Source organism: Hemitrygon akajei, chromosome 29 (genome assembly GCF_048418815.1).
Source record: "Hemitrygon akajei chromosome 29, sHemAka1.3, whole genome shotgun sequence".
Classification (NCBI taxonomy): domain Eukaryota; kingdom Metazoa; phylum Chordata; class Chondrichthyes; order Myliobatiformes; family Dasyatidae; genus Hemitrygon; species Hemitrygon akajei.
Window position 1 is genome coordinate 34,494,894 of NC_133152.1, and position 12,548 is coordinate 34,507,441.

The window sequence follows — 12,548 nt, forward strand, 5'->3', positions numbered from 1 at the left end:
ACCAGCTTCTCTGACCCAAGTTTCCACTCACCTGCTCTATTTATCTTAATATGTGACAGTTTGCTTGATGCTGGTCCTGCATTTTATTTTGTCACCAGTATCCTGGAGATCACTTTGATGTGAGATCATAAAGATGCAACAGTAAGCAACTCGCTAACAAGCAAGACTCAGGAAATTGAATCCCCCAAAATAGTGAACAGCAAATTTGACTTCTGTGTTACTAGATCAGGGAATTGGGTCAGCGAGTTCAGAATTCTTTTATTGTGGTATATGGGAATACAAATACTTACTTTAGAAAACAGTGTGTATACAGCACATTAAACTGAGTAAAACACAAATGACCTGATAATTTATTCATATATTCATAATAACACCTCTAATTTATTCCTAAACTCACTGGTTGGTAAATCTCGCTTTGTGAGAATCCACTCACTTGATCCTGTAGTACCAGTTGACACAAGGCAAACCATTTCATTTTTCTGGTACGGAGAGTATGAAATGCGGACTTTAGGAGAACTAAACCACATCAGCAACTTATCTCGAAACTGTTGACTATCAAGCTGGATTATGTGTGGAATTGCCAGCATTTCCTCACATAAATGCACGCGAGCTAGGGAGTCCCTTTGCAGATGTTGTGTAAATCCTGAACCTGCTGAGAGCTGCACCTTGCTTTCAGCAAACTTCCCTCTAATCTGTAGGGCAAATGAAGGACTGTTCAGCCAATGTTACCTCCACTCTACAGCCAAAGTCACTCTAACCACAATTTATAATTGCAGATGATAGTTGTGTATGAATGTCTTCAGGGACGACGTGCCAAGTCATTGTGCACGAGGACGGGCCCTATACTCAACATCTGCAAAGCTAAGGTCCTCAGCCAACCTGTCCCTAACAATAAAAGTCCGCAAAAAGGCATTAGGAATCAATTCCCGTCTACAGGAAAGATATCCCCTATGTACAGGACAGAGTACAGAGAACATTTATAAGGGTGTTACCAAGTCTTGAGGACCTGAGATAGAGAGAAAGGGTGAATAGGTTACGGTATTATTCCCTGGAACATCGGAGAATGAAGGGAGATTTGATAGAGGTTATACAAAATTATGAGGGGTATAGATAAATGTAAGCAGGCTTTTTCCGTGGATGTTGGATGAGACCAGAACAAGAGTTCATCAATTAAGGGTGAAAGATGAAATATTCAAGGGGAACCCGAGGGGAAATTTCTTCCTCAGAGGGTGGTGTGGGTGTGGAACAAGCTGCCAGTGGAAGTGGTAGGTGCAGGGTTGATCGGCAGTTAAGAGAAGTTTGGACAAGTACATAGATGGGAGGGGTATGGTGCAGGTCAATGGAAATAGGCAGAATAACAGTTCAGCACAGACTAGAAGGACCTGCTTCTGAGCTGTATTATTCTGTGACTATATTTCCTGTATCTCAGAGCCAACACTCTGTAAGGCAGATGTCGATGATGAAATTTGCCCATCATGTTGAGTTCATCAGTCACTGCCTTTACTATCCTGAGGAATGGTATATGGAGATTAAGGTCCAGGATGTAACACAAACCCTGACACCAGTCACTTCTGTCCTCCTGTACACTTCTAGGACCTTGCAGCAGGAAGCCAAGTGTAAACAGCAGAGGGAGTGCACGGCCTAACAACTGTGGCAGATGCTGCACATCCCACGCTGGCTCAACAGCTAACCCAGAAGCCACAGACTAGAGTGGAAGTATGTCACCTTCAGGGCCAGAGCTGTCTGGAGGACAGTGGCACATCTGCTGGAGAAGGTCACTAGGTTGCATCCGGTGGCTAGCAAGCAGAAGAGCAGAAAATTGGTTCTTCACAATCATTCTAATGAGTCAGGTGACAGGTTGTTGAGCTAATGCACATGCTCGGTTTCCAATCAACAGCAAACGAAAGGAGGTAAGTGGGTGGAAAATCAGTCCTTTTCATTAAGTGGAGCTCCAACTCTTGGTTTCACCCTGCCCTGTTTCCCTTTATCCAGAACCACTGGTGTGACATTGGGCTCTCCTGTGAGAGGTCCTGGGTCCGGAGAGAGAGCAGCAAGTAACAGGGTAAAATGCCCCACTTGACCCAGACACGAGGTCTAACAGCGAAGCAGAAATCTGTCTGTTTCAAAGGGTGCAGTGGCCTTGCAGTGTTGTGATCCTTGGAAAGGAAGGAATTGAAGGAGGCAGAATTTTTATTTCAGCATAGGGAATGGAGAAGTTGTAAATTTGTACTAAATTTAAGGACTTTAAAGCTACAGCCAACATGGAGGGAGAAAGGCCTCATAATAATTTGTTGTTCTGCCTTTTGACAAGAGTTTATTGAGGATTCTATGATAGTTCAGCTTGACTTGTGTTAGCACAACCTTCCTGTGGACTGCCCTGAGCTGGTTAATGAAACGAGGGGAAGCATTGGCTGAGAGTTAATATGCCTAACAGATACTGAAGGTAGAACTGGTCTTGAACAGATTGTAGTGGCAATTGCTGGGTCCCTGAATGTCAGAGGCATGTTCTCTCAACACGGTCACATTCCATTCACCCTGCTAACTGAGTCTCTGCAGATGCCAATGTTCGTCGTTTCCAGGCGGGCAGGCAGCTTCATCCATTACAGAGCACCTGCTTCCCCGCTGCCTTGTAGTGATTGCAAAGTCTTGATGTCAGTGTGCAAACTTCCCACCGAAGTGGAAAAGCCACCCTCTAACCAACACTGGATGGCAAATTTGAGGTACGATGTTTAATCACTTCCTCGGTCAGTTAAAGTTGTGCCGGGATTGAAACCAACCTGTAGTCCTAATAATCCCAGTGATCTGGGATTTAATTTATAAAAATAAAATTATATATATTGTATATTATAGTAGAAGAAAGGTCTTTAAGGTATCAAGAATATTTCCATTAGCCTAAAGCTCATCGTTCAGAGTTCCAAGGAGATGGGAAAGCCAGGGGTTCCAACACCTCCTTTTCGCCTGGACCACAAGGCGAGGCTGGATCCGAAAATCCGTCCGCAAATCCATGTTTTTTTTAAATTAGCCAAATGGTCTGAAAGATGGTGGGACTCGTACCCAATTCTCCAAACGTACAGTCCCATAATTCTGCTTTCAGTGCTGTCTGTCTTCAGGCAAGGGTGTACTTTGAGAAGCAGTCTCCTTGACAGCTGCCTTTGAACTTGCTAAGGTGACTACAGCCCTGAGCTGGTGTCTGATACCACGTTCCTGTGGGCCACGTCCTGCAGGTGATGAGGTGGTTTTGGAGGCCCTCCTGAAAGCAGACAGCACAAGTTTCATAAACACCAGAGAGTCTGCAGATGCTGGAAATCCAGAGCAACTCGTATAAAATGCTGGAGGAACTCAGCAGGTCAGGCAGCATCTATAGTCAGGAACAGTCAATGTTTACACAAGACTCTTTGGCCCAGAATGTTGACTAGTTATTCCTCTCCATAGCCGTTGCCTGACCTACTGAGTTCCTCCAGCATTTTGAGTTTACGTTGCAAAATATTCACATTCTCTCCCATTCTAGTGGAGACTATTCAACCCACTGAGCCCTTTCTGGCTCTCATAATCCCACTGCCAATTAACTGGCTTGTGATTTTCCTGCGTTACAGCATCCAATTAACCCACAAATAAGCACCACAAGAAGACCGCAACCTTGTTGGAGGGTTTGGAGGCTTGTGTGCCTCAATGATCCAGACAGCTACATTGGCTAGAGTCATGGCCTCGTACTTTGGCTCTTGGTAGAGTCACTCATGCTAAATAGGTCAAAGGGTAGAGCCCAGACTACGGGTGGCCCACTGGTCCTCCAGGTTGGGAGGGGTTCAGCTCAAGGCTGAAGATTGTTTGACCTTGACTGGTCAAACAACAGAAACAGCAATGAAGAATCCTTCTACTTCTGTGTGCGATGAAGTGGACAGACAGAGATGGAGGACCTTCATTGCTGCCCTAAATGCCAGTGGCGTAACTGACAGTAAGTAAGTGGGCACACCTCCGGATTGTGAGAGGGAACAAGGATCCAGGGAAAACCAAGTGGTCACTAAGGACAGCATGCATTCACAGGTAATGCCAGGAAAATTCCACCACTATTCCTGGGGTGCAGACCGGTGTTTTCACCATGGGACAGGCGGCTGCTGACCATGTAATGTTCCCCCCATCCCCGCCGCTCCAGACATGCTGTATTCCCCCCTCCTCTTCCAACGAGTGTGTGTTCAAGATTCTAATGCGGAACAGAAACCTCACTCCGTGCACCAACCCCTCAAAGAAAAAATACAATGACTACTCAGTAAGGTGAGATGCTGCAGATGAAGGGTCTCGGCCCGAAGCTGTTTATTCCTCTCCACAGATGCTCTGTGACTTGCCGAGTTCCTCCGTGACTGCTCTGCATTGCTGATTTCTGAAGGGTGCTGTACATCTGAATGGGACACTCCTGAATTGTGGCTGTGAGGAGAGTCCATCGGGGGGCATTCTTTAGCTAAATTGATATTCGCAGATCCTGACAGGGTTCTGTCATCAGTCAGTGTTCGTTACTGGAGCTCAGAAGGTGACTGGGACCAGTACGATGGACACTGATTTATTGTCTGAGTAGCACCACTTGAGAAGGCCAGAGGGGATGGTGACAATGTGGTCCTTGACGTCCTGTCCTCAAAGTGACTATGGGTGGAGGAACTGATGAGGAACCCATGAGAAATGGGAATGGGTGGAGTACAGGAGTAGGAGGCACATTGAGTTGACTTCACAGTCACTTCAGGTTTTGGGACACAGATTAGTGGAAATCTGGAACTCCTTCCTTAAGAAAAATGCAGAGTCCTTGGGAAAATTTGGAATTGAAGTCACCGGGCGCAGATTGACCGTGTTTAGCGAGCTGACCAGGTCTGAGCTAATGACTTCCAAGCAGGGACAAGAGTGAATCCCACCATGAACACCTCTCCCGTGTCCCTTTATCCCACAGGGCCTCTCAGATGAGCTCCAAACCCTCTGATTTAAGCAAGGATGTGGAACACCTCTCCTCACCTTCCTTGCAGGTGGGCCCGATCCAGCCGTCCAGGCAAGTACAGTGTCCATTCCGAGGGTCGCAGCGAGCGTTATTGGAGCAGTCACAGCTTAAGGAGCAGTTAGGTCCGTAGCGATTGGCTTGGCAATCTGAAGGGAAGGAGATGCCATTACTCATAAATTGTGCCCTTTGCTGGAGCTTCAACCTCTTAAGAATAAACCCTGATCACTGCCTCCTGTAAAGCTCTGATCGATAAGAAGAAAGCAGGTAGTTTGAGCTCTGCCTCATGTTCAGGCATTGAGTAGCCATTGGTGTCTGTTTGTAAGGGGCTGATTTGAGATGCTGCAGTGTTTCCCTCTAACATTGGAACAGCCAGAAAATATTTAACTGAGATATTTGTAAATCATGAGAAAATTTGTACATTTCTGAGTTTAGGACCTGAACGCTAAAGGTCTTGGAAAGTTACAGAATTGGAGGAAGTTGTGAGGATATGCAGGCATGCCACAGAGATTGCAGGCTTAGGACAAGAGGATTATGTGAGCTGTTACTGGACTAGAGAGGATGTGGATGGGTGGGAACTGGAGCTTTAGCGTACTCTCGATTTCACTGAGGGTGGGAGGCGGTTGTTTGGTTAGGAAAACGCTGGAATATGTGGGTTTAGAAACAGAGCATGGAAGGAAAGGGGTAATTGTACAACACTCACCAATGTCACACCTGGTGCCCGTTTTCCCTGGGGGACAAAGGCACAATCCGGTTGCAGGTTCACAAGGAGCCCCGTCTTCGCAATCACACAGCTGCTGACAACGGTCTCCATATTGTCCCCGCTCACATTCTGCAGGGGGCCAAAGAGAAAGAAAGCTGAGGCCCATATAGAACAACCGATCAATGGTCCTGGTTAATGTAGGGTAGATGGTGCAATTCCACAGTCCTTGAGGGCAAACATAACCTTCGGTAATGAGGATAGAGCAGAAAAGCTGGGCTGGTTTTCATTGGAGTGGGGGGAGGGTGAAGTGAGACCTGACATGTAAGATTATGAGGTATGGATAGACTAGATTGTAGGAAATTCATCCCCTTAATGGATCTGTCAAAATCCAGAGAGCGCAAGTTGAAGAATGATAAGAAAATTAAAAAGGGTTTAAGGAAAAATGCTTTCACCTAGAGGATGGGGGCAATATGGATCACTCTTCCTGAGAAGATGGTCGCGATCATTACTGGCCCAATGTTTAATAAATATCCAGATAAACACTTTAATCGCCAAGGCTGTGGATCAGGACTTTGGAAGTTGCATTTGTTTTAATGGATGCGATGGTTGGCATGAACACTGTGGGCTGAAAGGAAAGTACTACCCCAATTAATGGAGCAATGTTGCTGCACCACGGACATGTCAACGAGAGGGGGAAAATACCTGAGGATGTTGACATTGGCCATTCTATGTTCTTGGGGTGTGGACTCAGGGAAAATGTGCTAATGCCATGAATTGCCTGGCTCCTAAACTCGATGAGTGTGGTGCGTGGCCAAGTGGTTAAGGCGTTGGACTAGCGATCTGAAGGTTGTGAGTTCGAGCCCCAGCGGAGGCAGCGTGTTGTGTCCTTGAGCAAGGCACTTAACCAGACATTGCTCCACTCCACCCAGATGAAAATGGGTACTGGGAAAATGCTGAAGGTTAACCTCGTGATAGACTGGCGTGTTTGTGTGACTGAGTGTTTTGCCTATTACCTGCATCACAGTGCTCTCCGTGGTAACCAGCTGAGCACAAACACCGGCCAGTCACAGGGTCACAGGACGCGCCGTTTCTACAGTCACACGGGTGCTGGCAGTTCGATCCGTGAAATCCGGGTGGGCAGACTGTGAACAAACACAAAAGTCGCCATCAATAACTTCCACCAGAGTTCAGCCCATGGCCCAGAGCCCATGAACACCTTTTCAAAATGATAGAGAATGAGGGGATGTAAGGTTAGCACAGGAAGGTGGTGCTGAAGTAGATCAGCCATGATCACCTTGAATGGAACAGCAGCCACAATGGACTGAATGGCCTCCGTTTGCTTATACTGTACTGCTAACGTTCTTGCATTTGCTATTAGGAACAAAAAGGATTTGGCCCTACTAATCCTTTCTATAGGTAGAGCGCGAAGCAGAGCAGTTAGCACAACGCTTTCCTGCGTCAGCTGTCAGATCAGGATTAAATTCCTGCGACTGTCTGTAAGTTTTTATATTCTTTCTGTCACTCTGTGGATTTCCTCCATGTGCTCCCATTTGCTCCCACATTCTAAAGTCGGGGTTAGTAAGCTGTGGGCATCCTACGTTTGTGCTGGGAGCATGGCGACCTTGTGGGTCACTCCCAGCACATGTGTGTTGGTTGTTGATGCAAACAATGTAAACACTATGTTCTGATATACCTGTGACAAATAAGGTTGACCTTTCTTTAAGTGTGTCCTGGCCACATTGGTATCTTACGTGGACCGGGGGAGGGGATCTTGGTGTCGCACCGTCATCCACCACCTCTCCCCGGCTCTAATATTTTTATAGCTAGTAAACAGTGTCCAAAGACAATCAAGACAAACAATTAAGTTGCATAGATCATTGTAAGTGTTCTACCGGGATTCTGTGCACCAGCCAGTACTGGCAGGAACTTCCCTATGACCCCAGCTGCACGGCCTGGCAGCCCTCCTCTTGTCTTGGGATCTTCAGTCTGGTTTCAACTCTACTAACGTTAAGAATAGTTTGAAAAAGAGAAAGCTATCTTGATTACTGGAGACTGAAAGGAAGTTGACATCTCTCACTCTTAACACTTTCCTTAGCACTTTGCCCTCCCCCCTCACTCCTTAAACCTCCCCTGGGTCTGGTATGGTTGCTGTCCTCCTCCCTAGAGTGACCCTACATCACAGTCTGAGCTTTTCACTAATGTCTCCAAATCAGAATAAAATTTGCTTCCTGTTTTATCCAACACTCTTGCACAGCTTCAAGTATCTCAAAGGCAACCTTCCAGTGTTAATGATTGATGAGAACCATACGAGGTCACATTGGTTCAATCTTAGAAAAGGAAAACAACACTATAATTGACATTCCTCACAATATTTCAACATAATATGTGGGCATTTTATAGGAAGCTGAAAGGCCATATTCTCCTTCAGGTTATGAATTTGGATTTATTTAAATCTTACATCCATCCCACAATGTGAGGGAGTAAAAATCTTTGCGTTATGACTCCGTCGCAATGTACAGGCATGTGAATTTATAAGTCTAATGGCTTGTAGAAAGAAGCTGTCCGGTTGCCTGTTGGTCCTGTCTTTATTGCTGCGGCACCTTTTGCCAGATGGAAGCTGCTGAAACAGTTTATGGTTGGGGTGAATGGTGTCCCTGATGATCTTCCAGGCCTTCTTTATGCACCTGCTGCTGTAAATGTCCTCAATGGAGAGAGGTTCACATCCACAGATGTGCTGGGCTGTCTGTACCACTCTCTGTAGTGCCCAGCGATCAACGTTGGTTCAGTTCCTGTACCAGGCAGTGATGCAGCCAGTCAGGATGTTCTCTCTGTAGATGGTCTTGAGGATCTGAGGGCTTATGCCGAACTTCTTCAGTTACCTGAGGTGGAAGAGACGCTGTTGTGCTCTTTTGCCACACAGTCCAGGTGAGATCTTTGGTGGTGTGTATACCGAGGAACTTGAGCATCAGATTGAGAGGTTTATTTCCCTGCGGCAAAGAGGACCAGAAATGTCACGGTGGACTCCTTTAAAACGGGGAAAGCACTTGATGGGGTTTAGCCAGCTGGTGGTGTGGTGGCATCAGCACCGGACTTCAGGGGCCCGCGGTCCTGGGTTCAGATCCGGCCAGCTCCTTGCACGCTTGCCATCTGTGCTGGGTTGAGCATCGTGCTAGCAAATCAGCCTCATTTTTAAAAAAACAGACAAATGCTAAAGAAATGGCAAGGTTGCCGCCCAAAGCACCTCGAGGCGTGGAGAGGAATAACAACAACCCGATGGGGTAGATGAGAAGTTTCTACTGCAGGAACCCAAAACCAGAGGTAAGATTGATACAGAATGTACCCTTAACAGTCAATCTGGTCTTCCAGAGAAAGGTCTCAACTCATTAAGTCAAATTTACATCTTTATTTAAGGAGGATCTGTTGACCACGTGAGCTCTGCGCAGGTCAGATGGATTGTACATAAAGGAGCATTCACACTGGCAAAGACCGATTTTATACTGTGTATTTCCTGTAGCTTTCTACCCACGTCTGAATTCTGAGCTGAGGTACAGGATCTATGACAAAAAAAAATCATTTCATCCATTGTCCGATGTCGTAAATGTGATTGTTGAAGGTGAAGCCCCTGATGTTGAATCCCAGCAGCAGGTGGCGCTGTAGTACACTGAATAGCGCTACAGTGCCTGGGAAATGCAAGACCTCTGTTCCAAAAGATCCACAATCCTGCCCAGGTCCCTAACACCTTCATCCTATTGAACACTTTTCCTGGTTAAGGAATTATTGCAATTCCCTTTGAACTTCACAGTGGCACAGCTGAGAGAGCAGTAGTAGCATAAGTTCAACTCTTGTCTCTGGTGCTGTAGCTGTGGAGTTTGCCCGCTCTCCCTCTTGACGATGTGGGCTTCCTCCTAAGGCCCTCCGTTGAATGGGGCGGACCGTGGGTGTTGCTGCCAGCTGACTACATGATACGCAGGCCAGAGCTGTACGATATGGAGAGTATTGCCCGTGCAGCAGGCTCCCCTCTCCACACAGCTGATAAATCTAAAGGAAAAGCAGAGACTGGTACAGTTTGGCACCAGCAGCATTGCAGGAGTTACATGTCATCATCGACTTCAACACAGGACTGCCTCAGGGTCCTCAGCTCCTGGTTTTTCCTCCGGGTGGGTCTAGCCACAAGGCAGCAGAGGTGGGTTTCCTCCCGATGCTGCAGATTCCTCCAACATTATAATTAATCGAACCAAATAGATAAGTGATTAGTAGAGTTTGGGACAACGAACTACTCCGCTGATCAGGCAAAATCCGTGGAAGGAAATGGGCAGTCAGTGTTTCAGTGCTGCCGAAGGGTCTCGGCCCGAAACGTCGACTGTATGCTTTTCCATCGATGCTGCCTGGCCCGCTGAGTTCCTCCAGCACTTTGTGTGTATGTGTTGCTCAGTGTTTCAGGTGGGAAACCTTTTCTCCTGGACTGAAATACAGAAGGGAGATAACCAGTATGAAAAGGTAAAGGGAAGGGGTGGACCAAGAGCTGGCAAGTGATAGTTGAACCCAGGTAAGGCGGGGAGATAGAGAGGGGGGTGGAGGCTGGGAGGTGACATACGGTTGCAGATGATGGAATCTGATAGTACAAGGAGGTGGGGAGGGCAGACTCGTCACTTGTCACAGATTTTTCTGTCTCCATTCTCCCCCCTGAAGCAGCCTAATATCCACTTAAGTTTTCAGTGTTTAAGATGGAGAACGTTCACAGGCAACGAAGGGATGGACCACCAATACTGGCTCTGCTGGCGATGACCACGTCTCTGGCAGCTGGACTGAAACCATCCACAACGCCCAGCATCTCCTTGGAGGTAGGAGGTGGCTCAACGCCATAGCATCGTGGCTGGCACAACACTTTACAGTACTAGCGACCTGGGTTCAATTCCCGCCGCTGCCTGTAAGGAGTTTGTGCGTATCCGGTTTTCTTCCACAGTCCAAAGGGATACAGGCTGGTAGGCTGATTAATCATTGTAAATTGACCCAAGATTAGGCTAGGGGATTAAATCAGGGGTTGCTGGGCAGTGTGGCACAAAGGGCTGGAAAGGCCTTCTCCGCGCTGTGTCTCAATAAATAAAATTAACCAACCTACCGTGCTCACAGGATCGCCCATAATAGCCTCTCGGGCAGTGGCAGTGCCCAGTAACTCGGTCACAGCTCGCATTGGTGTGGCAGGCACAGTCCAACTGGCAGTTCGCACCGAACTTCCCAAGGGGACACTCTGGAAAACAGAAAGACCACGACCACAGAGTTTATCGTCGAGCCGGAGGAAGGGATTGGTAGGGGTTAATGGTGGCGAGAGGGTGGAGAGGGAAATAAAGGGAAGGTCTGTAAGTGAATGAACGTCAGGAGGAAGGATAATGAAAAGCAAAAGTGGGTATTGGTGGTAAAAAAAACCACAACGTGGGGGAATGTTCTGACTGTATCAAAGCCACAGAAAGGGGAACTTGAAAACTACAGCAAATTCCACAGCTTCAGTTGAGGGAAGGAAGGAATGACATAATACGTGGAATACCCTCATCCACGCCTGTTCCAATCCTCGTGTCCTTAATCAGTGCTCTGTGCACCCCCACCCCCTGCCATTACAATAGCTCACTGACTGAGAGCTGGTTACAGTCCAAGGAAAATGGAAAAAGCCCTTTCCAACTGTTTAGTAACTTGATCCTCAGACTGCTGGCTGCCTTTGGGGGTGATGTTCAATCTCCCAGGTCTGCACTGTTATAAAGTTTCTGTTGAAACAAGAATGAAGTTGCTGAGGAAGAGATGGTAAACATAACATCTGCGGAGTGCAGCAGAATATTCTCTCAAAGTAACTAAAAAACAATGCGTGGCCAAGTGACTTTCTAATGTGCTGTTTTTGCTTGCTGGTGTCTGCCACCGCGGGTTAGCTACAACAGGAGGGTCAGATCACTCTGAAAAGCCACACTGTTATCAATATGGTCTCCTCATGCTCCCAATGTTCATATTTTGAAGGCAAGAAAAGAGGAGCGTGGAGCGGAGAGCGAGTTTATAAATCTGGCGGGAGCAAAGGATGTTGGGAATGGCGAGGGTGGAGCTCGTAGAGGGGCGTGGGACAGGTGGCAGGGGAGGAGTTCCGGGGCGGGGTGTGGCGTGGGTGCAGACGCACCCAGTGCTGAGACACCAGGCAAGGTCATTTGATTCCAAACAATCAGTTCATTGATCATTGCAGATTGTCTCTCTGGTGCTTCCCTCTCCCTTCCCTTTCCCTTCCCCTTTTCCCAATCATGATTCCCCTCTCCCTGCCCCCTTCCCACACTGAATCTACAATAGAGATCCATATCAGAATCAGGTTTATCATCAATCACATATGTCATGATTTTTGTTTGCACCAGTGCAGTACAAAACATAAAATTACTATTAGACTGTGCAAAAGTCTCTCTCTTCCCTCCCCCACCCCTTGGGGCTATGTACTAAGCCAACCTCCTTTACACTCTGTATACCCATGACTGTGTCACCACCCACAGCTCCAATCTGCTAATTAAATTTGCGGATAACATTACACTGATTGGCCTAATCTCAAATAATAATGAGGCAGCCTACAGAGAAATCATCACCTTGACACAATGATGTCAAGAAAACAACCTCTCCCTCAATGTCACAAAAACTAAGGAGCTGGTTGTGGATTATAGGCTAGTTCCTATTGACATCAATGAATCTGGGGTTGAGAGGGTGAACAGCTTTAAGTTCCTCGGCATCCACATCACCGAGGACCTCACGTGGTCTGTACGTACTGGCTGTGTGGTGAAAAAGGCACAACAGCACCTCTTTCACCTCAGACAGTTGAAGAAGTTTGGTGTGGGCCCCCAGATCCTAAGAAGTTACTAC

At 47.1% G+C, this 12,548-nt stretch overlaps 1 protein-coding gene across 1 annotated transcript in view; it reads right to left on the minus strand.

Annotated features, from left to right (window-relative positions):
• Positions 1-242: 242 nt before the first annotated feature.
• The window catches only part of LOC140718425 (uncharacterized), a 353,391-nt gene continuing 341,085 nt past the window's right edge, over positions 243-12,548 (minus strand). Inside the window, exons 31-35 of the mRNA XM_073032152.1 lie at positions 10,795-10,923; positions 6,689-6,817; positions 5,676-5,804; positions 4,993-5,121; positions 243-3,250 (exon numbers count right to left, since the gene is read on the minus strand). Coding sequence (XP_072888253.1) covers positions 3,171-3,250; positions 4,993-5,121; positions 5,676-5,804; positions 6,689-6,817; positions 10,795-10,923 — 596 coding nt within the window. The 3' untranslated portion in view covers positions 243-3,170. The remainder of the gene's footprint in view (positions 3,251-4,992; positions 5,122-5,675; positions 5,805-6,688; positions 6,818-10,794; positions 10,924-12,548) is intronic.